At 33.8% G+C, this 26,010-nt stretch overlaps 1 protein-coding gene across 2 annotated transcripts in view; it reads right to left on the bottom strand.

Annotated features, from left to right (window-relative positions):
* The window catches only part of ADK (adenosine kinase), a 459,464-nt gene that overhangs the window by 134,530 nt on the left and 298,924 nt on the right, over positions 1-26,010 (bottom strand). For both annotated transcript variants that reach the window (XM_081268679.1, XM_081268680.1), the window contains one exon: positions 25,141-25,311. In XM_081268679.1, the coding sequence (XP_081124805.1) occupies positions 25,141-25,311 (171 nt within the window). The remainder of the gene's footprint in view (positions 1-25,140; positions 25,312-26,010) is intronic.

Below are 26,010 nucleotides of genomic sequence, written 5' to 3'. Positions count from 1 at the left end.
ATACATTCCTCTCACTATTGGACAGATCTTCCAAAAAAAAAAAAAAGAAAGAAACAACCCAAACAACAACAACAACACAACCAAAAATGAAATAAAACTATAGAACTAAATAATACAATCAATAATATTTCTTTCTTTAATAATGTCTGTTTAATTCTACTATCCTTCCTATCTCCCCAACCCCTCAATCAACAATATTTCATCTATCAACAATCAAATATACTTTCTTCTCAGCAGCACATGGCTCCTTCTCTAAAATAGACCATATCTTATGCCACAAAGCAACTCTTAAGTAAATACAAAAAAAACCCAGAGATAATATCCTGTATTCTATCAGATCACAATGGAATGAAATTAGAAATCAAGGATAAAGTAAAAAAATAGAAACCATTCTAACAAATGAAGACTAAATAATACAATGTTGAATGATGAATGGATAGTAAAAGAAATCAAAGATGAAATAAAAATTCTTAGATGTAAATGAGAACACTGATAAAACATATCAAAATCTTTGGGACACTATGAAGGCAGTACTAAGAGGAAAGTTTACTGCCCTGAGTGCATTCATTAAAAGAATAAAAAATCAAGAAATAAATGACCTAACACTACATCTCAAAGCCCTAGAAAAAAACCAAAAACAAATCAACACCAAAAGCAGAAGACAGAAAATAATTAAAATCAGAGCTGAAATCAATGAAATTAAAACAAAAGAAACAACTGAAAAAATGACAAAACAAAAAATTGGTTCTTTGAAAAAATAAATAAAATAGATCAACCTCTAGCCATGCTAACGAAGAAAAGAGAGAAAACTCAAATTACTAAAACACAAGATGAAAAAGGAATATCACAATGGAAGTGTCTGAAATACAGAAGATAATTAGAAACTATTTTGAAAACTTATACTCTAATAAAATAGAAAATATAAAGACATCAACAAATTTCTAGAGATATATGACCTACCCAAACTTAATGAGGAGGTCATACATGATTTAAAAAGATCAATTCCAAGTAATAAAATAGAAAAAGGCATCAAAAGCCTACCAACCAAGAAAAGCCCAGGACCAAATAGATTCTCAGCCGAGTGCTATAAGACTTTCAAAGAAGAATTAACATCAATACTCCTCAAAGTTTTCCATGAAACAGAAAAAGAGGGAACCCTTCCAAACTCATTCTATGAGGCTAATATCACCCCGATACCAAAACCAGACAAAGACACATCAAGGAAAGAAAACATGAGACCAATATCCCTGATGAACATAGATGCAAAAATTCTCAATAAAATTCTGGCAAATCACATACAAAAACTAATTAAAAAGATAGTGCAGCATGATCAAGTAGGGTTCATCCCAGGGATGCAGGGTTGGTTCAACATACGGAAATCAATAAATGTAATTCATCATATTAATAGACTTAAAAAAGAATCATATGATCATCTCAATAGATGCAGAAAAAGTATTTGACAAAATACAGCACACCTTCATGTTCAAAACACTAGAAAAACTAGGAATAGCAGGAACATACCTCAACATTGTAAAAGCTATATATGCTAAGCTTCATTCTAAATAGAGAAAAATTGAAAGCATTCCCTCTAAAAACTGGAACAAGGCAAGGATGTCCTCTTTTACCACTTCTATTCAACATCATCCTTGAAACTCTAGCCAGAGCAATTAGACAAAAGAAATAAATTAAAGGAATACAAATAAGTAAAGAAGAACTCAAACCATCACTATTTGCTGATGACATGATTCTATATCTAGAAGATCCAAAATATTCCACCAGAAAACTTCTAGAATAAGTGAATTCAGCAAAGTAGCAGGACATAAAATCAACACCCATAAATCGAATGCATTCCTTTACATCAATGATGAATCCACTGAAAGAGAAATTAGGAAAACTACCCCATTCACAGTAGCCTCAAATAGAATAAAATACCTGGGAATCAATCTAACAAGAGAGGTAAAAGACCTCTACAATAAGAATTACAGAACACTAAAGAAAGAAATTGAAAAAAACCTCAGAAGATGGAATGATCTCCTATGCTCCTGGTCAGGCAGAATTAATATTATCAAATGGCCATATGACCAAAAACATTATAAAGTTTTAATGCAATTCCTATTAAAATCCCAATGACATTCTACATAGAAATAGAAAAAGCAATCATGAAATTTATTTGGAAAAATAAGAGACCCAGAACAGCCAAAGCAATCCTTAGCAAGAAAAGTGAAGCAGGAGGCATCACAATACCAGACCTTAAACTATACTTACTACAGAGCTATAGTAACAAAAATGGCATAGTATTGGCATGAAAACAGACTTGTAGACCAATGGTACAGAATAGAGTATACAGAGACAAACCCAAATAAATGAATCTCAACTAGACAAAGGTGCCAAAACATTTACTGGAGAAAAGATAGCCTATTCAACAAATGGTGCTGACAAGAGTGGAAATTCATATGTAGAAAAATTAAGTTAAACCTCTATCAACTCAAAGTGGATCAAGAACTTAGGCACTAGAACAGAGACCCTGTGCCTAATAGAAGAAAAAGTAGGCCCAAATCTTCACCATGTCAGCCTAGGATCTGACTTCCTTAACAAGACCCTAAAGTGCAAGAAGTAAAATCAAGGATCAATAAACGGGATGGATTCAAATTAAAAAGCTTCTTCTCAGCAAAGGAAACATTCAATAATGTGAGGAGAACGCCTACAGATTGGGAGAAAATCTTTACCCCACGCACCTCTGATAAAGCATTAATCTTTAGGATATATAAAGAACTAAAAAAAAAAATTAACATCAAAAAAACCAAATAACCCAATCAACAAATGGGCTAAAGAACTGAATAGATACTTCACAGAAAAAGAAATAACAATCGATCAACAAATATATGAAAAAGTGTTCAACATCTCTAGTAATTAAGAGAAATGCAAATCAAAACTACACTAAAATTTCATCTTACTCCAGTCAGAAAGGCAATCATCAAGAATTCAAGCATCAATAAGTGTTGGTAAGGATGTGGGGAAAAGGTACACTCATACATTGTTGGAAGGACTGCAAATTGGTACCATCATTATGGAAAGCAGTATGGAGATACCTCAGAAAATTGGAATGGAACCATCATTTGACCCAGCTATCCCACTCTTTGGTTTATACCCAATCCCCAAAACCCAAACACCAAATGTTTTCTCTAATATGTGGATGCTAATTCATAATAAAGCGGGAGGGGACACAAGAGAAGAACAGAGTTGCCTTAGATTAGGTAGAGGGAAGTGAAGGGAGGGGAGGAGATGTGGGGATAGGAAGGATAGTAGAACAAAAGAGACGTTATTACTTTACATATATATGTGACTGCATGATCAATGTGATTCTACAACACAGTATACTCAGAAAAATTAGAAATTATATCCCATCTATGTATATCAAAGTACATAAATGCATTCTACTGTCATGTATAACTAATTAAAGCAAATAAAAAAATTTCAAAAAAGGCCTGGTTTTATTTATAGTGCAAATTCCTTCACTCATTCATTCAATAACTATTTATGGAGTGACTATATACAAAAGACATTGTTTAAGGGATCAGAGATACAGCAACAAATGAGATACAAAGTCTTTATCCTTATGGAGCACACTTTACACAAACTATGCTCATTCTTGCTTTCGTGGCAATTTCATATCATTCCTTCTGAGTAGAATATCTTATTTATTCCTTCCCATCACCTCTATCATGAAGATTTCCCCAAACCTCTGGTATGGTTGCCAGATGAAATGCAGGATGCCTGGTTAAATTTGAATTTTGGATATGCAATGAATAATTTCTTAGTATAAGTATGTCCCAAATACTGTGTGTCCCATCTAAAATCAAATTTATCTGGACATACTGTATTTTTATTTGCTAAATCTGGCAGCGTATTATCTGGCAATTTTCCCTTTCCAAAGTTTCTGTTCTAATTACACTCAGAATCATAGAGATTAACATTTAATTATCCTCTTCTGTAGGATTTTTGTTTTGTTGCTTCATGTTTTAAGCACTTAACAGATACTTGATAGATGGACACAGAAATTAAAATTACAATGAAGATTTATTTACAAAGATGTTCTTTCCAATTATATTTGTAATGCTGGAAAAAAACAGAAACAGTAAAAATGTCCAACAATAGAAGGCTAATGAAAATAAATGACATTATGCATCCATGCAAAATGATAATGAAAGAACAATTAAAGACACTGGAAAATGTTGAAAATATAATATTAAGTGGGAAACAGGATATACAACTATAATAAAAAAATAGTTTCAACTTGTTAAAATTTGCATATACAGAACAGATAAAAATGCCAATGTCAGTCTGGCAATATAGTTCAGTTGGTACAGTGCTTGCCTTGCATGTATAAGGCCCTGGGTTTAATCCCAGCACCAAAAAAAAAAAAAAAAAAAAAAAAGCCAACATCATGAAAGAGAAAGAAGACAAGGAACTCTTCTAGATTACCAGAAACCAAAGAAATAGAATAAAGGTAGTGCCTCATTTTGGACTGGAACTTGAAGACAAAATAGCTGGAAAGAACATTATTGGGAGAATTAGAAAAACTTGAATATGTACTATGGTTAGATATATATTTGGAAATAGTGGTGGTGATGAGAAACCATGCACACAAGAAAATGAATGAATGATGAAATCCCTGCACGGAATCATGAAAAAAAATTCAGAGTAGTTATTGCTGGGAGATATGATGAATATTAATTTTTCTTTGCATGTTTTATATTTTTCATTTTTTAAATGAACATACATTACTGTAGCTGGAAATTTTTCTGGGACATACTAGGGTTTGAACCCAGAGGCGCTTTACCACTAAGCCACATCCTCAAACCTTTTTATTTTTTTATGAGACAGGATCTCACTAAGTTGCTTAGAGCCTCACACTCAGGATCCTCCTGCCTCAGCATCCTGAGTCAGTAGCTGGAAAATTAAAAAAAAAAAAATCACTTAAAGATATTTTGATCTAAAAAGAACAAATAAAAAATTTTAAAAAAGGTCTTTGATGAAATATTTAATCCATGACTCTAACCTGTCAATTTATTTTGATTTTCTATAACACCCAGAATAAAGTATTTTTAATGTTTTACTAAGTAATCATAATAAAATATATTCTTCTATACATTTTTTCCAAATATAATATACTCCCAATTATTCTCATAAGAATGAGAGGTACTAAAATGAGTATCAAATCAGTTTGTCTATCTTCTCTATCATATAGGCTATTCTACAGGCTTATGTTACAAGTAAATTTTAAATAATCTAACCTGGAATAAATTCATCTATTTATGAGCAAACTTTTCATAAGTATTTTTTGTATTTGTGTTACCTATACCGATACAGAGAAAAAGAATCTGATAATTAAATCAGTGATATCTTGAAGTTTTTCCCCCACTGTTTAGAATAAGAATACTTTGCATTGAAATCACTTTTTTTTGGGGGGGGGAGGGAGGGAGGGAGAGAGAGAGAATTTTTAAAATATTTATTTTGTAATTTTCGGTGGACACAACATCGTTGTTTTATTTTTATGTGGTGCTGAGGGTTGAACCCAGTGCCCTGCGCATGCCAGGTGAGCGAGTTACCACTTGAGCCACATCCTCAGCCCCCTAAAATCACATTTTAAAAGTAAGTTCATAGCTACTTGGGAGGCTGAGGTAGGAGGATTAGTCCTACCACTACTGTCTTTATCTAGGTCACTATCATCTTTTGCTTCAACTATTGCTATTACCTAATATTAGTCTCCTTGACTTTTACCTTTGCCTCTTGTTGTATATTCTTTCTTCCATAACACCAGTTTCAAGAAGGCAAGATTTTTTTTATTGAGTTTTGTATTCCCAAAACTTATTAAAGGACCTAGTACTAGTACATAGTAGTCACTGAAAAAACAGAATAATTCCTTTAAAAGGCAAATTATGTCATTTCACTATCTTGTTTTAAAACATATCCATCCAATTCCCTCTCACTTTTAAAAGCCAAAGCCAAAGTCCTTAAACTGGTCTCTAAGACTGACATTACCTTTTAATAGTTTCCTTTCCTAGTCATACTAGTTTCACTGCTGATCACTCACTGTCTTTCTACATGGAATGTTCTTTCCTCAGATATCTGGCTTTAGGTGTCCATTCAAACACCACGTTTTCAGTGAGGTATTCTTTTATCATTCAATGTGAAATAACTCCCTTAAGCCCATTGCTCCCTAATTCTTTACTCTGTTTCATTTATATTTACTTGTTTGTATTATTATCTCTTTTCTCCTAGGATAGCACAGGTTTCACAAGGGCACATACTTTGTCTCCCTCTTCACTAAGTACTTAAAACAGCTGCTAGCACGTGACAGAAACTCAGATTTTATTGAATAGAATTTTTACAAACTTAAAAATTTTAGAGTTTCCAGAAGTAAAATCATAAATGAAGTAAAAATTATCACTGAATCTAATTTCATCAGAATATAGGATGATGGCCCAACATTCTCTGAGGTACATCTGTCTGATATTTAGGCCATCTATTCAAAAGTTCTGCCTTCTCCCAGTCAAATTAATAAAATAGAGTGCCAGATACTTCCTTTTATTTTCTGATACATTTTTTAATTCCTTTTTTTTTTAAAGAGAGAGTGAGAGAGGGAGAGAGAGAAAGAGAGAGAGAGAATTTTTTTAATATTATTTTTTAGTTCTCGGCGGACACAACATCTTTGTTTGTATGTGGTGCTGAGGATCGAACCCAGGCCGCACGCATGCCAGGCGAGCGCGCTACCGCTTGAGCCACATCCCCAGCCCTATTTTCTGATACATTTTTAATGTGTAAAAGATAGGATTATTTTTCAAAACACAACCAAAATATCATTATCCATCTAAAAATTAAACAATATTTTTTAATAACAAAAAATAATTCAATTACTAATCAAACTTTTCCCACTGCTTGGACGTTTGTTTTTTCAAAATCTTTTAGTTGGGATTGGAATCCAGATAAAAAATCTATCCTTAGTCACTGAGGGACATATCTATTACACATCCTTTAATTTAAAGATTCTCTCTTTTAAAATTTGAGAGACTGAGATAGGAGAATTTCAATCAAGTTCAAAGTCAGCATTAGTAACTTAGCAAGGCCCTAAGCAACTTAGAGAGGCCCTGTCTCAAAAAATAAAAAAGGGCTGTGAGATTTGGCTTAGTGGTGAAGTACCCCTGGGTTCAATCCCTGGTTCGGAGGGGGGGAGGTGTCTTTGTGAACCTAGGCAAAATAAATGACTTCTGAGAGAAAGAAAGTTAACTATCAGGCTTTGGCAGCAAAGAAAACGGAGCAACATTTAAAAAACAGGCAAGGAAAGAATATGAGGCAAGAATTTTATATCCAGCAAAACTGAGCTTCAAGTATAAAGGTTACAAAATACAAGCAATCTGAGAGAACTCAAGGAATATTGTTCCTGTAATCTCTTCCTGAAGAAATCACCATACAATAAACTATAGGAAGTCAAATCAATTGAAGAAATATCAAAACAGAATTGGTAATGGGAATTAAATATATACAGTCATGCTGCATAATGGTATTTTAGTCGGTGACAGATTGCATTATGTGACACTGGTTCCGTGAGATTATAATAGAGTTGAAAGATTTCTATTGCCTTGTGTTATCATAGCCATAGTTATCCAAATGTCATAGAACATGTTACTCACATGATAATGATTATAAAGAACACATTCCTATTTACAGTTACACCTATGTATCATGAAATCCCCCCAAAACTCTGAGACACTGAGGTTTGGTGGAACTTCCTTGGCTGGTAAACAGTTTAATTTGTGGGGAGGATGTGCCCTGATTCCATGGGGAGAGGACATAGCTGTATGTCCCTGACCCTCCCAGATCTTATCCTGTACACCTCTTTATTTAGCTGTTCTTGATTTTGATCCTTAATAACAAAAGTGTAATGGTAACTACAGTGTTTTCTTGAGTTATAGGAGTTATTCTAGTTAATTACTGAAAGTGAGAGGATCTTGGGAATCCCTGTATTTGTAGTTAAGTTGGTTAGAAGTGTTGACAGCCTAGGGATCCTCAAAGTCCAGTTAGAATCTAAAGTGGAGGCAGTCTTGAGAAAGACTGAGCCTTTAAACCTGTGGAGTCTGATGCTAACTCCAGATAGTCATTTTCAGAATTCAACTGTAGTCCAATCAGCTGGGTAAACAAAACTAAGGGAAATAGTAATAATCAAGAAAAAGTAAAGCATAGAAACATACATTGTGTACAGTGTTACCCAATGACAGAACCTAAAGGACAGGAAAGGTCCTGTGTGTATGTTACAAAAATGACAAGGATGAGGGGCTGGGGTTGTGGCTCAGTGGTAGAGTGCTTGCTTAGCACATGTGAGGCACTGGGTTTGATCCTCAGCATCACATAAAAATAAATAAAAAAATGTATTGTGTCCATCTACAACTAAAAAAAAAATTAAAAATAAAATTTAAAAAAAGACAAAGATGAATATTTTTCAGTTTTGCTCCATACCTACACAGGATCATACTGTTTCAAAAGCTGTAAGCTAGGGCTGGGGATATGGCTCAAGAGGTAGCGCGCTCACCTGGCATGAGTGCGGCCCGGGTTCGATCCTCAGCACCACATACAAACAAAGATGATGTGTCCGCCGAAAACTAACAAATAAATATTAAAAATTCTCTCTCTCTCCCTCTCATTCTCTCTTTAAAAAAAAAAAGTTGTAAGCTAAAGGGTTGCAATTTAAATTTAAGAACCCATTCAATGGCCCATGTAATGTAAAACTTTCTATTTTATAAAAGGAAGAGGAAGGTAAAAACTAGTAATAAACAATGCCCAAAGTTTATTTAGTAAGAGGTTAAATTTAATTTTGCATTTATTACATAAAATATTCAAAACATTTCAATTATAGTTTAAAGTACTTATAACCCATTAATTCATTCCTTAAATATTTAATAAATACATATTATTTATCAGGAAGCAGGAATATAGAAGTATGACAGTCACTACTGTGGAAAAGCACATCCTAGTGTAAGGGAAAAACACATTGGAAAGTAATTATGAACTGGGTGCTGTGATGCACATCTATGAATCCCAGTTACTCTGGAGTCTGAGGCAGGAGGATTGTAAGTTTGAGGCCAGCCAGAGCAATTTAGGAAGACCCTGACTCAACATAAAAATGAAAAGGATTGGGTATTTAGCTCAATAGTAAAAAGCACCCCTGGAATGCCTAGTAACTTTCAAAAAAGTAACTATAAAACAATGCAATCATTATAATCACATATAGTATATTATAGACCAAATGACCAACTGAATTGGAGTGAAGAGGGAAAGAGAAGGAAGGCAAAAGGTGTGCTGTAGGGAATGTCTGAAGTGAGTATTGATTGTAAGTAGAATTTTTGCTAGATAGAACTGGAGAAGATGAATAGATGACATGTGCAAATACATGAAGGCAAAAATGAAAATGGTACATTCTGGGGGACAAGAAGATCAAATGTTGGGTCAGAAAATAAAACGACAGTATCCAATAGGGATTCATTCATATTCATATAATGTTTCCAATAAAACAAGCGAAAAAGAGATGAATGAGTCTTTAACATTTACATTACTTTTTATTTCTTCCATCCTTTTTACTGTGCTAAAATGAATTGGTTAGTAGAAACTAAAAGCTGTAGTCTTCAATTTAATTCCTAAGGCAACCAAGTTCTAAAAATAAAGCTAATACTTAACCCTTCTAATGAATTCTATTTGATGGTAATGCTTTATAAACAGCTGGTAACCAAAAAATTAAATAACACCCTTAGAAACAGACATCATTCTATCTATACTGCTGGTGGAAACTTAAAACATTTATTAACTTTTTTAAAAGAAAAATTTGGCAGTATCTAATAAAACTGTATTTATGCCTTTCGCTTGATCCAACACTCCCATTTTTAGGAATTTACCCTGAAGAAGTACCTCTAACAATAATAAAATTACTCATGAACAAGTGTGTTCATTGAAAGATTGTTTTTAACTGCAAAATTCTGGGAACAATCTAAACACCCACACATAAGAGAATGACTGAATAAATTACAGATCATTCACACAACGGGTAACCATGCAGCTATGAAAGAAGAACTCTATGAGATGTTACGGAATGCTTTCCAAGACATACTTTATTGAAAAAAAGGCTAAGTGCAAAGAGGACCTATAGTGTACTGACTTTCATGAACAAAGAGGATACATAAAATATACATTAATGAGACAACCTATAGTGGGTGGGTGGGAAGAAATAGAGTATGAAGAATAAGAGAATGGGCTGGGGATATGGCTCATGCGGTAACGCGCTCGTCTCGCATGTGCGGGGCGCTGGGTTCCATCTTCAGCACCACATTAAAAAAAATAAAAATAAAGATGTTGTGTCCACCGAAAACTGAAAAATAAATATTAAAAAAAAAACAGAATAAGAGAATGAAGAAGAGGGACAAAGACATGATACTTGTGAGTTAAACTTTTTTGCATAGTCATGATGTTTAGAACCATACAAATGTTTCACATACCCCGGCCGCCCCCCCCAAAAAAGGGAAGAAAACAAATTTAAGGAACAAAAGCATTATTTTGACAATGTACTCCAAGGCTGAAGGCTTTTAAAAACAGCTCTGGGGCTGGGGTTGTGGCTCAGTGGCAAAGTGCTTGTCTAGCACATGTGAAGCACCAGAACCACATTTAAAAAAACTAAATAAATAAAATAAAGGTACTGTGTCCATCTACAACTAAAAATATTTTAAAAAAATGTTAAAAAAACCCCAGCTGTGCTGAAATATTGAACTGTACTTGGTAAGCATTGTTTTTTATTGTGTGTACTAGTTATCTATTATTGCATGACAAATTATTGTAAAATGTAGTCGCTTAAAATTATACACACACACACACTCTTGAATCTCTTAAAATTCTGTAGATAGGAATCCAGGTATGGCTTAGTTGGCTGCCCCTGACTCAAGGTCTCTCACAAGGCTATAGTTAAGATGGAGGCCAGAGTCGCAGATCTCATGTGTCATTAAGGGAGCACATCATGACTTTTGCATCCCCTAGGTCCTTGGTTGATAACTGAATGATATCAGATCTCTCCAGAGGGCTATTCAAAACATGGGAGCTCGCTTCCAGTGCAAGGGCTCAGAGAGAGAGAAGAGAGGGCAAATAAGATGAAAATCACAGTATTTTTGTAATCTAATTTTGGAAATTATACCACTTTTGTCATATACTGCTACAAGGAAGTCACTAAATTTAGCCTACACTCAAGGAAGGGGGCTATAGAATAGCAGGAATAACAGGAGGCAGGAAAAACAGGGGGTCATGGACACTTAACCACTGAGCCACATCCCCAACCCTTTTTATATTTCATTTTGAGTCACGGTCTCTCTAAGTTGCTGAGGCTGGCTTTGAACTTGCAATCCCCCTGCCTCAGTATCCCAAGCCACTGGGATTACAGGTGTGTGGCACTGTATCTGGAAGACTGGGGACCATTTATTTGTCTAACACAGCTCATTCTTTGGTCCCTGATAAGATTCATGTTCTTTCTACATGTAAAACATACCCTTTCAGAAGTGTGTTTTGCAATTCTGAGACTATTTTATGTATATTTTAGGTTTAAGCAAATAATAATGAGGTATTACTGCCTCATGGGTTTTAATAAAAATATAGACAGATGGATAAGTAGAAAAACAGATATAGTTATGTGTATGTATGTGTGCAAATGTATGTATGTACATACATCTGAGATGGGGTCTCATAATGTTATACAGGCTGGCCCAGAACCCCTGGACTCAGGTAGACCTCCCATTTCAGCTTCCTAAAAGACTGGGACTACAGATGCACACTATTGTACCTAGCCAGAAATAGTAACTTCAAAGTGGATAAACTATTCCACCATCTCCTTAACCAGATGATCAAAGTTAATACACATTGAAATCTTGAGATCATGCACGAAAAGACATAAAAGCATTTCTTTGGTATCCTTATAAAAATTTATTATTCATCATGAGAAACATCACTCAACTCTGTACTGAAGGGCATTCTACAAAATACCAACCAATACTCTGCAGAACTGTTGTGGTCATAAAAGAAAGACTAAGGAACTTTCCAGATTAAAGAGACCAAGGAAACATGTTTGGTAACTAAATGTATGATGAGATCCTAAATTGGATATGGATCAGAAAAAGAATAAGAGGATTGTTCCAAATGGAAACATTAAAAAAATATATATATATATATATATTTAGTTGCAGATGGACACAATATCTTTATTTTATTTATTTATTTTTATGTGGTGCTGAGGATTGAACCCAGTTCCTCACATGTGTGAGGTAAGCATTCTACCACTGAGCTGTAACCCAGCCCTCCAAATGCAAACATTTTATATAACCACAGTAAAATAATCAAAACTAAGTTGATAAAACATTATTAACTGATTTATAGAACCTATTTAGATTGTGCCAATTATCTCTCTAATGTCCAAGAATTCAGCTTTTTGGTTTGTATTTTCTGTGCTCTAAAAGGCACAAAAAAATTCAAAAGCTGACCCCAACTGGGTTTTCTAAATGGCGTTCTAGTGCTTTCTACTGTGATATTAGTATCATTTTTGTTTATAAGGGTAAGTCGATTTCATTAAATAAGTTCAATTAGCAATAAGTAATTTTAAACATGCTTAATAAAAACTCTAAATATTAATTTATTCTTTTTTCAAACTTTAAATTTTTTTTTTGTAGATGGACACAATAATTTATTTTATTTATCTATTTTTATGTGGTGCTGAGGATCAACCCTAGTGCCTCACACATGCTAGGCAAGTTCTCCACAACTGCAGCCCCTAATTCATTCTTTTGACAGAATGGCATACTATACACAAATAATAACAAAATTATCACTAACAAATTTGTAGTAAAGTAACTGAAACAATTAAACATATAAAAAGATTAACTGAAATACTGAATAAAAAGGTATTACTGCACAAAATATGATTATCTCCATGGGAATTCATACCATTTCAAATCATTTACCAATGATGGACATAACACTTGTGGATGAATAAAAGCATTATATCTTCACAGTGGCAATGTGCTTGGTGTGACAAAGGAAACAAGTGGAGTAAGAAAGGAAGAATATGCTGGTGAGGGTGGAAGAGAAAAGGAGAGAGGGAGAAAAGTAGAAAGTAAGGGAGTTGCAAAGTATGAACAAGCTTTGGCTCTTTCTGAATCCTTCCTGTGACACATCTTTACAATAGGCTAGTATGTTAGAAACCTCCCTGAGCTATAATGAGTCTCATTTTTTTCTTTTTCAGATGAGTAAGCTATATCAGAAAGACCCTAAGGATAAAAATCCAGGAGCTAAGCAGCAATTTTACTGTTGCCACAGCCCTGTGGTAGCTGAAATTTCTTTATCTTTATCAGAAAAGGCAAATATGTTAAAATGTATAAAACCATTATAAGTTTTTAATTTATTAAAAGGGGTTATATATATTCTCTGAAAACATTTTTTCTCACTTTCCTGAACTCAAGATAACATTAGATTTTGTCTATATCACAGGATCTTCTCATGGCTTACAGCAAAAAGAGAGGAACAGAGAGATCTATATGAACCGTCTCCGAAGGGTGACTTTCATTTCTTATAAGAAAAAACAAGGCACTATGGTATACCTTTAAAGGGCTGAATCACCTTTTGAGACACAACTCTATTCCCTACATTCACACTGGGAAAATGCAGGACTGAGAAATGGAAAGACCATCCTTCTCAGTATATAGAGCTATACAACAGTCTTGAGTCCCTGGAGAGGCTTGGCAATCAAATAACTTAAAGAATTAGACCTGGGGCTGTAGGTATAGTTCAGCTCCAGAGTTCAGAAGGCCCTGAATCAAAATCCTTACTATGCATCCATGTGTGCATGTATATATACACAAACACAGAAGAAAGAGACATATGCAAAATAAGAACTAATAAGACTTAATAAAAAATGTAAAAATAAAAAAAGGCCTTCCCTGGGGGAATAAATGTATATAGATTTGACAGAGAAAGTTTCTAAAAATTAAAATAATACTTTGACAAAAAACAAGAAAGTCTCCTAATAGAAGAGGGAATACCTGAATGAAAATATATGTAGGTATAGTACTTACCATATTTGGTACTCATAATTAGGTGATTTATAAATATATCCAGACTCTCACATTGAAATAGCAAATGATTTCTTTTTTATAGTTATGTAGAACTGAAACTTATTTCAGATAAAATATCTGCATCAAGGTTATTTATAATTTGAAGAAATGCTTTTTCAAATTATCAATGTTCATACTATCTTTTAAAGAAACAATGTCTATTAAAGATTAAAATGTATTTAGCAGCATAAATAATATCAATAAAATCGCTTCTCACCCCCACCACAGCAAAACATGTAAGAGAGAAAAAAAAAAGCCTACATTTCACTTGGTTAGATAAAAAGATTAAGGTTCACTTTTAAAGAAACAGAGCCATCATTCAGGTTTACAATATAAAGTCAGATATTCAAATATAAAGTCAATTTTATATTTCTTTCAAAATGTACTTATCTGTTAAATAGAATTTCTCTTTTTGGCCAAGCCAAACGTGATTTGACAACAGAAACCACAACCAGAACAAGCTGTAGAATTTTCTTCATTGTTTTCTGATTAATTCATTGACAAACTAGGTATTTCTTTTTTAAAAGTTAAATGATCACTTAGGAAAGAGTAATTTCAATTCTCCTGGTCTAAATTATAAGTTTTTAATATATTAAATATTACGTCTACTGGATACTAGGTGTAAAATGTTCTTCCCTGTAAGGAAGTGTTCCATGTGGGAATGTTGTCAGCAAAAGGATTCATGAAGCAGAGCAATAGATTATCTTTAAAAACTGAAATCAGTGAGATTCAAAATTCTAGTTATGTGAGTGGAAACTTTATCTAAAATGTATCATTCTTAATTCATATGAAATAATTCAACTGAATTCTTCGGCCCAGTTTCAAACTGTATTTTATTATTTAACCTATCTTAAAGCTTACTGTATGGGTGATGTGACATTTCACTGTGGAATTAAGTGGTAACTCTTGACAAAGCAGTCATTATCATGAGATAATTGACCTTATTTAGAGTTAAGCATCCTGAGGCAAAGTTGAGTGTACTTAATCCTGGCAGGTTAATAATCTAGTGATTAGGGAGCATTGAAAGGTATTATTCTTAAGAACCATTTCCAAAATAACACTATTCAAAAACGACTTAATTTAATAAAAATGAAAAACAAGACTAATAAGTTCTTCAGTCTTTACTGCTAGATAATGACTACAAAGCAGCTTGCATTAGTAGGCATCAATGGATATAATTTATAATTACCTGCATGTAGAATGTCGTTTATTAAGCTGATCTTGTGTGAGTTTAGCTAACAAAAGATTGCTGCTGAAGGAAATGCTTTAAACTTTGAAGATACCAGAAACATTAAAAATACAACATAACTTTTTGAGTTTTTATAGTAGAGAAGTTTCCAGGAATAACCATCAATTCCGATATTTAATGTAAAAGTAATAAATGCGTGTAATGAAGTTGTCAAAGATTTTTAATTGAGAAAACAAATTTATTTTTATCCACTTCTGAATTACAGTTAAATGTAAACCATGTGCTGGGTGCAGTGGTGCACACCTGTAATCCCAGTGGCTCAGAGGCTGATTGACACAGGAGGATCTCCAGTTCAAAGCCAGCCTCAGCAATTTAGCAAGGCCCTAAGCAACAATGAGACCCTGTATTAAAATAAAGAATAAAAGGATCGCCTTGTATTTAAGTAGCAATATCAAGCAACAGAGGAATACTTTGATAGTTTTGGATTTAAAATGTCATAGACAAGTGAAAATCATCACCTCTGCCATTGAGTAATGTTTTAAAGTCACAAAGGATAGGCCAGATATATGACACATGCTTATATTCCCCAAATACAAGGATCTCAAGTTCAAGGTCAGCCTTGGCAACTTAGACTCTTTCCAAAAATAAAAAGGGCTGATGTAGGTCAGTGATAGGGCTCCACTGGGTTTGATCCCGATCACCACAAAAACAAAGTTACAAAGGATATTCACAAAAACCATCACTTCATTCACTGTCTTTCTAATGCATGTAAAATTTCAGCATGGCTCATTGAAAACACGTATTTAATTTTTTTTTTTTTAGTTGTAGATGGACAGCATGCCTTTTATTTTATTTGCTTATTTTTTATGCAGTACTAAGGATTGAATCCAGTACCTCTTAAGTGCTAGGCAAGAGCTCTGTCACTGAGTTCCATACCAAACCCCAGAAAGATATCAATTTACAGATTTTTAATAATACTTTGAGTTTTGATATGAAGTTAATGCTAAACTCATGGAATAAACCGAGTAGTGTTTCCCTTTCTTCAATTTCTTGGAGCAGTTTGTATGTAACTGAATGTTTGGGAGAGCCAGGCATGGTGGCACACACCTGAAGTCCCAGTACTTGGGAGGCTGAGGCAGGATCATGCTTTTGAATGATGAAAAAACTTAATGATGCTTTCAAGGGCCTAGAAAAACAACAAATCAATTCCCAAACCAGTAGAAGGAAGGAAATAATTAAGATTTAAATCAAAAATCAATGAAATAGAAAATAAAAAACAACACAAAGAATCAATGAAGCAAAGAACTGTTTATCTGAAAAAATAAACAAGACTGAAAAACCCCTAGCCAAATTAACCACAAGAGAAAGAGAGAAGACTAAATTAATAAAATTAGAGATAAAAATGGAGACATCACTACAGACATCACAGAAATCCAGAGGATCATTGGGGACTATTTTGAAAGACTTATACTTTAATAAACTGGAAAGTCCAGAAGAAATGGATATATTTATAGACACATATAACCTTCCAAAGTTGAACCAAGAGAATACAGAAAACCTAAACAGACCAATAACAAGCAGTAAGATTGAAGCAGTAATAAAGAGCTTTTGAACAAGAAAAAGCCCAGGACTATATGGATTCTCAGCTGAATTCTCAGACCTTTAAAGAAGAACTAATAATAATGCACCTCTAATAAATCCACAAAACAGAAAGGGATAAAACACTTTCCAATCCATTTTATGAAGCCAACAGTGCCCTGATACCAAAACCAGATAATATTAGCAAACCATATTCCACAACTTATTGAGAAGATTTTATATCATGACCAAGTTGGTTTCATTGTGGTGATGCACAGATGGTTCAACATATACAAATCAATAGATGCAGAGAAAGCCTTTGACAAAATTCAGACCCATTTGTGATAACAACAACAACAACAATAACAACAACAACAAAAAACCACTAAAGAAACCATGCACAGAAGAAACTTAACATTATAAAAGCTAAATATAGAAAATGCAAAGCCAACATCATAATGAATGTGAACAGACTGAAAATATTTCCTCTAAAATCAGGAACAAGACAAGAATGTTCACTCTCACCATTCCTATTGAAAATAGTACTTGAAATTCCATCCAGAGCAATTAGGCAAGAGAAGGAAATAAGAGATAAAAATAGGAAAGAAAAGTCAAATTATTATAGTTTATAAATAATACAATCCTATACTTAGAAGATCCAAAAATCTTCACCCAGGGATTACTAGAGGTAGTAATAAATTCAACAAAGTGGCAGATACAAAAATCAACAGTTTTCCTATACATCCAAAACAAATTTTTTGAAAAAGAAATCAAGAAAACAATCCTATTCACAATACCCTCAAAAATAAAACAATACAAAAAACAAAACAACAATAAGAACAAAACCCATTAGGAATAAATGTAACAAAGGAGATAAAAGACTTCTTTAATGAAAATTATAGAAACCAAGAAAGAAACTGAAGAAGACACTAGAAGATGGAGAGACCTCCCATGAATAGGCACAATTAATATTGTTAAAATGGGCACATCAAAAAAAGTGATATTCAATGCGTTCCACAACAAAACACTAAGGATATTTTTACAGAACTGGAAAAAAAATCTTAAAAATCATTTGGCAAAATAAAAGACCCAGAATAGCCAAAGCAATTCTAAGAAAAAAAGAAATGCTGGAGGCATCACAATACCCGACTTCAAATTATGTTACAGAGTCACAGGAACAAAAACTGCATGATATTGGCTTAAAAACAGACACATAGATCAAAGGAACACTCTAGAAGACACAGAGACAAACCCACATATCTGATACTTGAAAAAGGTGCCCCAAACATACATTGGAAAAAAGTCAAACTTTTCAACAAATGGTGCTGAGAAAACTGTTATTCACGTGGGAGATTAGCCTACTATCTCTTAAACTGCATAAATCAACTCAAAATGAATCAAAGACCTAGGAGTTAAACCAGAAACTTTACAAATGCTAAAAGAAAATAGGGTCAAGACACCAACATATAAGCATAGGCAACAACTTCCTCAATAGCACTGCTAAAGCTCCGGAAATACTAAGAATTAATAAATGAGTGGCATCAAATTAAAAAATCTTCTGCATAGCAAAGGAAACAAAACTGAGAAGAGAACCTACAGAATGGGAAAAAAATATTTGCTAGCTACTTTTCTGACAAAGGATTAATATTCCAAATATATAAAGAACACAAAAACACCCCAAAATCCCACACACAATTAATAAATTGGCAAATGAATTAAAGAGATTCTTCTCAAAAGAAGAAATATAAACGGCCAAAAAAATGAAAAAAATGTTAAACATTTTTAGCAATTTGCAAAATGCAAATTAAAACTATACTGAGATTTCATCTCACTCCAGTTAGAATGGCAGCCATCAAGAATACAAACAATAAGCCAGGCTCAGTGGTGCATGCCTGTAATACCAGAGGTTCAGGAGGCTACAACAGGAGGATCACAAGTTAGAGGCCAGTCTCAGAAACTTAGCAAGGCCTCAATCAACTTAGTGAGACCCTATCTTAAAATAAAAAATAAGGGGCTGGGATGTGGTTCAGTGGTACAGCACTCGCCGAGCATGTGTGAGGCACTGGGTTTGATTCTCAGCACCACATAAAAATAAAATAATATCTGGGCTGGGGATATAGCTCAATTGGTAGATTGATTGCCTTGCATGCCTAAGGCCCTGAGTTCAATTCCCAGCACAACTAAAAAATTAAAAATGAAAAAAAGGAGTATTGACCCGCCAGTGAAACTCCACATCATGTAAAACCACAAGAATGGGATCCTAATTAGAATAAGTCATACTCCATGAATGTATAATATGTTAAAATATACTCTACTGTCATGTATATCTAAAAAGAACAATTTTTTAAAAGGCTTTATGTGAAAGAAAAAAGGGGTGGTAATATAGCTCAGCACCTCTGGGTTCAATCTCCACTCTGCCACCAACACCCCACCCCCACAAAAAAAAAAGAATATATAATAAATGCTAGAAAACATGTGGGGAAAATGGAACACTTTTATATTGTTGGTGTGATTGTAAATTAGTACATTCACTATTGAAATTAATATGGAAGTTCCTCAAAAGACTAGAAATAGAATCATCATACCCAGCTATATGACTCCTTGGTATTTAGCCTTAAGAATTAGCATACACCCACACCTCAGACAGAGCATTAATTTCCAGGATATATAAAGAACTTAAAAAACTTATCACCAAAAAAACCCAATCAATAAATGGGCTAAGGAACTGAATAGACACTTCACAGAAAAAATAGGATGGGTCAACAAACATAGCAATTAGAGAAATGTACATTAAAATTACACTAAGATTTCATCTCACTCCAGTCAGAATAGCAATTATCAAGAAACCAAGTAACAATAAATGTTGGTGGGGATGTGGGGAAAAAGGTACACTCATACATTGCTGATGGGACTGCAAACTGGTGCAACCACTCTGGAAAGCAGTATGAAGATTCCTCTGAAAACGTGGAATGGAATGAATATTTGACCCAGTTATCCCACTCACTCCTTGGCATATACCCAAAGGACTTAAAGTCAGCATCCTGTAGTGAAAGAGTCACATCACTGTTTATAGCAGCTCAATTCACAATACCTAAACTATAGAACCAAGGAAAGTATCCTTCAAGAGATGAATGGATAAATGGATATACACAATAGAACACTACTCAGCCATAAAGAAGAATGAAATGATGGCATTTGCCAGTAAATGGATAGAACTGGAGACTGTCATGCTAAGAGAAATAGCCAATCCCCCAAAACCAAAGCCCAAAGTTCTCTCTCATATGCAGATGCTGACTCACAATGGAGAATAGAGGAGGGGAGATTTACCAGATAGACCTGGGGGAGTGGGGGAGAAGGGAGGGGAGATGGGAATGGGAAAGATTGTAGATAACTCAGACATAACTCTCCTATGTTCATATATGAATACATCAGCAGTGTAACTCCACATCATGTACGATCACAAAAATGGGAAGTTGTGCTCTATGTATGAATGATATGTCAAAATACATTCTACTGTCATGTATAACTAAAAAGAATAAAAAAAATCAACCGTGGTTTGGATACAGCAGCACAATTCACAATAATCAAATTATGGGACTAGCCGAGGTGTCTGTCAATCAACAAATGGATAAAGAAAATGTGATACACACACACACACACACACACACACACACACATAAACAATGGAGTTTATTCAGCCATAAAGAAGAATGAAATTATGTAATGGATGGAACTTAAAAACATTATGTAAAGAAAAATAAGTCAAACCAACAACGTCAAAGGTTGGATGTTTTCTCTCATACATGGAAGCTGCAGAGAAAAAAGGAAAAAAAGAGAGGGGAAAAGTTTCATGAAAATAGAAGGGAGACCAGTAGAGCAGAGGAAAAGGACTTGGTGTAGGGGAGCGGGGAAGGAAGAAATGAGGGAAAGATGACACTGGGAAATGATACTGACCAAATTACATTGTTATATTGTGCACAAATAGTGATATGTAACAACAAATCTCATTGTTATGTATAATTATAAAGCACCAGTAAAAATGCAGAAAAAAAGAAAAATGGCAAATTAACAAAACCCCTAAATTTCTGTTAAGTCCCCTTCTCCCAAAGATAATCTTTTTTCTTTAGCATGCTTTTGTACTTTGTGTCTTTCAAGGAATTTGTCCATTTCAAAAGGTTGTTAAATATGTTGGAATAATAATGATAAGAGGGAAAAGAATAGCTTCTGGACTAGAGATAATTTTGTCTCACTAATGGGGCAAAGTCCTTCTGAATTATTATATCTGAAGCCCTATGAATTATGAGGTTATTTACCTTGTCCAATGAAATAGGATAGTTAAAGGCGCCATCTGCAATCGGAGGACTGTTCCCTCTGATCTGTTCTAATAGTTCATTCCTAACAAATATGTGATGATTACTACTTAGCTGAGGATGTGTTAGGACTTCCTACAAATCTGTGTTCCCTATGTAGTACCTTCTTCTCTGGTACTCCTGACTTAGAAACACTAGCTTCTTAAGATTCTCAACTTCCAGCTCCATCCCTTTAATTCAAAGAGATTGCTAGGCTCTGCTTGGGTTACCTTCCTTTTGCTATACCCTGGAAATTCTCTCCAAGCAGTTGGCTGGGGCAATTGTTGTGTTTGCCCCATTAATTTCTTACCTTTTGTTTAACTGGTTCATTTTTCTTAGACATAATAGGATTTTTTGGACATAATTATAAAAGCATGGTATATAATTTGTTCTCATTTAGTTCCCCAGTACTTCACTCCTCCCTACCCCCCCACTTCCCTTCCCTATGCTCTATAAACAATTTAGATATTAGGTGTGCTTCAAAAGCTTATATGTAAGACAATGCAAGAAGGTTTAGAGGTGAAATGACTAGGTTACAAAAGCCTTAATCCAATCAGTGTGTTAAACCCTTGATAGGGATTAACTGACTGGTACCTGAGTTAGGTAGGGTGTGGCTGGAGGAAATGGGTCCTGATGTGTCTTTGTGGTATAAATTTTGTGAGCTGAGCTTAGTCTCTCTCTGCTTTCTGATTGTCATGTCCTGAGCCACTGTCCTCTACATTTTTTCCACCACGATGTCCTGCCTCATCTTGAGCCCCAAGGAACGGAGGTGGTTTTCTATGAACTAAGACCTCTGAAACCGAGTTCCAAAATCAAGATTTCCTCCTCTAATTGTTCTTGCCAGGTAATTTGGGCACACCAGCAAAAAGCTAAGTTATCTACGATCTTTCTGTTATTTACGTATAGATTTTTTAAAAATTAGTGTCTTGTGGATGTATATGATGTTGCAATTCACTGTGGTATATTCATACACATGTATATAGGTCAGGTTCATTCCACTAACTTTCCCTATTCCATTCCTCCTTCATTCCCTTTAATTTCACTTTGCCTACTTCACTGATCCTTCTTCTATCTTTTTATCTGCCCCTCCCAAATTTTGGATTAGCATCCAAATATGAACAGTTTTTTCTTTAGCATGCTTTTGTACTTTGTGTCTTTCAAGGAATTTATCCATTTTAAAAAGGTTGTTAAATATGTTGGAATAATACTGATAAGAGAGAAAATAATACAGAGAAAATATCCGACCTTTAACTTTATGGGACTGGTTTATTTCAATAGCATGATAGTCTCCAGTTCTGTCCATTTACTGACAAAAGCCATAAAATTGTTTTTCTTTATGGCTGAGTAATACTCCATTATGTATATATACTATCTTGTCTTTATCTTTTCATCTGTTGAAGGGCACCTTGGTTGGCTCCATAGCTTGGCTTATTGTGAATTCTGCTGTTATACACATTGATGTGGCGGCATCACTATAGTATGCTGATATTAAATTTATTGGATATATATCAAGGAGTAGGACAGCTGGATCACATGGTAGTACCAATCCTCATTTATTTTTTACTTCATAATGATCACTGATTATTGCCTGTGAAGACAGTCTTGGTAGATAAGGTGTTATCAGGAAAGTTTAAGTCATCATTACTAGTTTATAACCCTCTGAGAAAGGAAAGGTTTACCATTAGAAAGTAAGAGTCAAGGGTGTGTGATTTTAGTTAAGTGCTGACATTTTGAAAAGTTAATACTAAACTCAGTAAATCTGAGCTTATTTTTTGGGGGGGGAGGAAGAGGAAAGATATAACAAGTCATCTATCTATCTTCACTGAGAAATTTATTTTACATTTCCTTGAATTTTAGAACCAAAATGTCTCTCTTTTCCTGGAGAAATGAAGATAATTTATAATTAATATAGAAGTCAAGTAGAAAAACAATGAACGATGTATTTAAAGAGATATTATTATCTCTTATAATTAAGTATTAATAATTAAGTATTAAAGAGCAAGTATTAATCTACTTGCTTTTTATAATCAAATATGGTATTATTTTTATTATCCCCATTAATGTTTATCACCTCAACTGACATTTCTACTGTATTAACATTTAAAAAAATCTGAATCTCACATTTAACTGTCTTGATATTTATTAAGGTGTTGTATTATTTGCCTTTGCATTATATGCAAATACAGCTTTATCTCAAATCGCTGGTAGTTTACTTGAGAAAAGCTCAGAGTAAACATTAAGGCATAACCACTAGAAATCTATTCATCAACAGACTTTTTGAGACTGGTTCAATAAAATACCAAATACACTTAATTGCCTGTAGCTGACCTTTATTATTCTATAAACCATATCACGACAGGTCTTCTCAAACATACTAAACATCTATTATTTATTGGTTTGCTATAACAGGTACTACATAAGTATCTGTTGAAATGAACCCAAAGAACAATAATCATATGAAAAGGAAAAAAGTTCTTTCAACATGACTTAACAACTTGTAATTTCACCGCCTTTTCTTCTAGGTGGGGAAAAATAATTACTTTAATAATTTGTGGTAAGATAGAATCAAATTAACTGGTTTGTAGGACTATTCTTTTTTTTAAAAAAATCATGGTAAAATATACAGAAGACAAAATTTATCATTTTAAACTTATCATATTCAATTCAGTGTCATTAAGAACATTTTCAAGTTGATGTGATTGTGCATACCTCTAATCCCAGCAGTTTGGGAGGCTGAGGCAGGAGAATCATGAGTTCAAAGCCAGCCTCAGTAACTTAGCAAGGCTCTAACGCAACTCAGTAAGACCTTATCTCTAAATAAAATATAAAAAATAAGGGCTGGAGATGTGGCTCAGTAGTTAAGCCCCTCTGGGTTCAATCCCTGATAAAAAATAAATAAATAAATAAAAATAAAAATAATTATTGTTGGGAAACTGTCTCCACCATCCATTTCCTGAACTTTTTGATCATCTCAAATAGAAGTTTTGTTTTATTAAATAATAATTACCCAATACCCACACCTGCCCTCAAGCCACCATTATTCTACTGTATGTCTTTTGGAAGTTGCATATCCTATATACAGCTCAAAAAGTGAAATTAGTTTTTGTTTTTTTTTTGCTGTGGACTGAACCCAGGGTTGTGAGCATGCTAAGAAGGCACTATAACACTCAGTTACACTCTTAGCCTATAAAGTGGAATCCTTACAGGAAAAGCCAATATTTATCTGAAGTGAATAGCTTATCTTACTTAACATAATGTTTCAAGATTCATTCATGCCATAGCACATTTAGAATTTCACTTCTTTAAAGCTGAACAATATTCCACTGTAAGTATATATGAAATTGTGTTTATTAAAATTTGTTTCCACATTTAGCTATTGTGAATAGCCAAATGACACTCCATTTCATCACCATCAACAATATTAGCAAAATGATACTGTCTATCAATATTCACTCATAATCTATTAAACTAAATTAGACTCAGACCTTGAAGAGATCAAAAGAAGTGAGAAAGTATTTATTTTGATTGTGGTTTTACTGACAGGTCATGTATACATTTTCAAAAACTCACAAATATACAATAAAAAGGGTGAATTTTACAATATGTAAATTAAATATCAAAAATCTAGTCTGTGTTAAAAATGAATATTTCACTAAGAAGTCAATATATACTGAAGGAGATACTGAGTTATAGCAGTCCATACTGAGGCAATTTTGTTATGTAATTCTCAAAGATATTTATCAAAATTTAGGGTTTTATTTTGCATATTTTAAAACACACACACAAGTACAGAAATAGGAAATCTAGGTACTCTTTTTTAAAAAAGAGAATAACTCACCGTCTCATTTCCAAAAAGTATGTCCACATAAGGCATAACTTTCATCAACGATTCCTTGTAGAACTGGCTAATAAATGGTGCAGACAGATTCAAAGTGAAAATCCTGTTGTTTTCAGAAGCATGGCGAGCTACTTTTAATACTGACTCTGGGGATGCTGTAAGAAAGAAGCCCTAGAAAAAGAAAAAAAAGAAGGGATATCAGAAACACCATCTCCACAGAGTTACTCTCAGTGAGAATATAAGAAACCTATAAAAATACAAAAGCCTATATAAGATGCAATTACAAAATGCGAGGTAGAAGATAGTTGCATTTAATTAGGAAAAGTTAATCATGTATGTTTGATTTATGTCACTACTTCAGAGAAAAAACTAGTACTTATTTTATATTAGATTTATAGGCTGAATACTATAAAAAAATTCTGCAAATCTACAAAGACAAAAATATTTAAAATGTCTCATTCAAGATAGTGATTCTATTTAAAAAAAATATTTAGTTATTGTTTATTTTAGTTATAGTTGGACATGACACCTTTATTTAATTTATTTATTTTTATGTGGTACTGAGGATTGAATCCAGGGCTTCACACATGCTAGGTGAGCTCTCTGCCACTGAGCCACAATCTCAGCCCCAGTGATTATATATAAAATATATATATATGTATATATATATATATATATTTTTTTTTTTTTAAGAGAGAGAGAGAATTTTTTAATATTTATTTTTTAGTTTTCGGCAGATATAACATCTTTGTTTGTATGTGGTGCTGAGGATCGAACCCGGGCCGCTCGCATGCCAGGCCAGCCCGATACCGCTTGAGCCACATCCCCAGCCCCAATTATATTTTTGAATAAGAGAAACAGTGAAGGCAG

This window comes from Spermophilus citellus (assembly GCF_964194105.1).
Source record: "Spermophilus citellus genome assembly, chromosome: 15".
Taxonomy (NCBI): Eukaryota; Metazoa; Chordata; class Mammalia; order Rodentia; family Sciuridae; genus Spermophilus; species Spermophilus citellus.
This window is presented reverse-complemented; position numbering and strand designations above follow the sequence as displayed.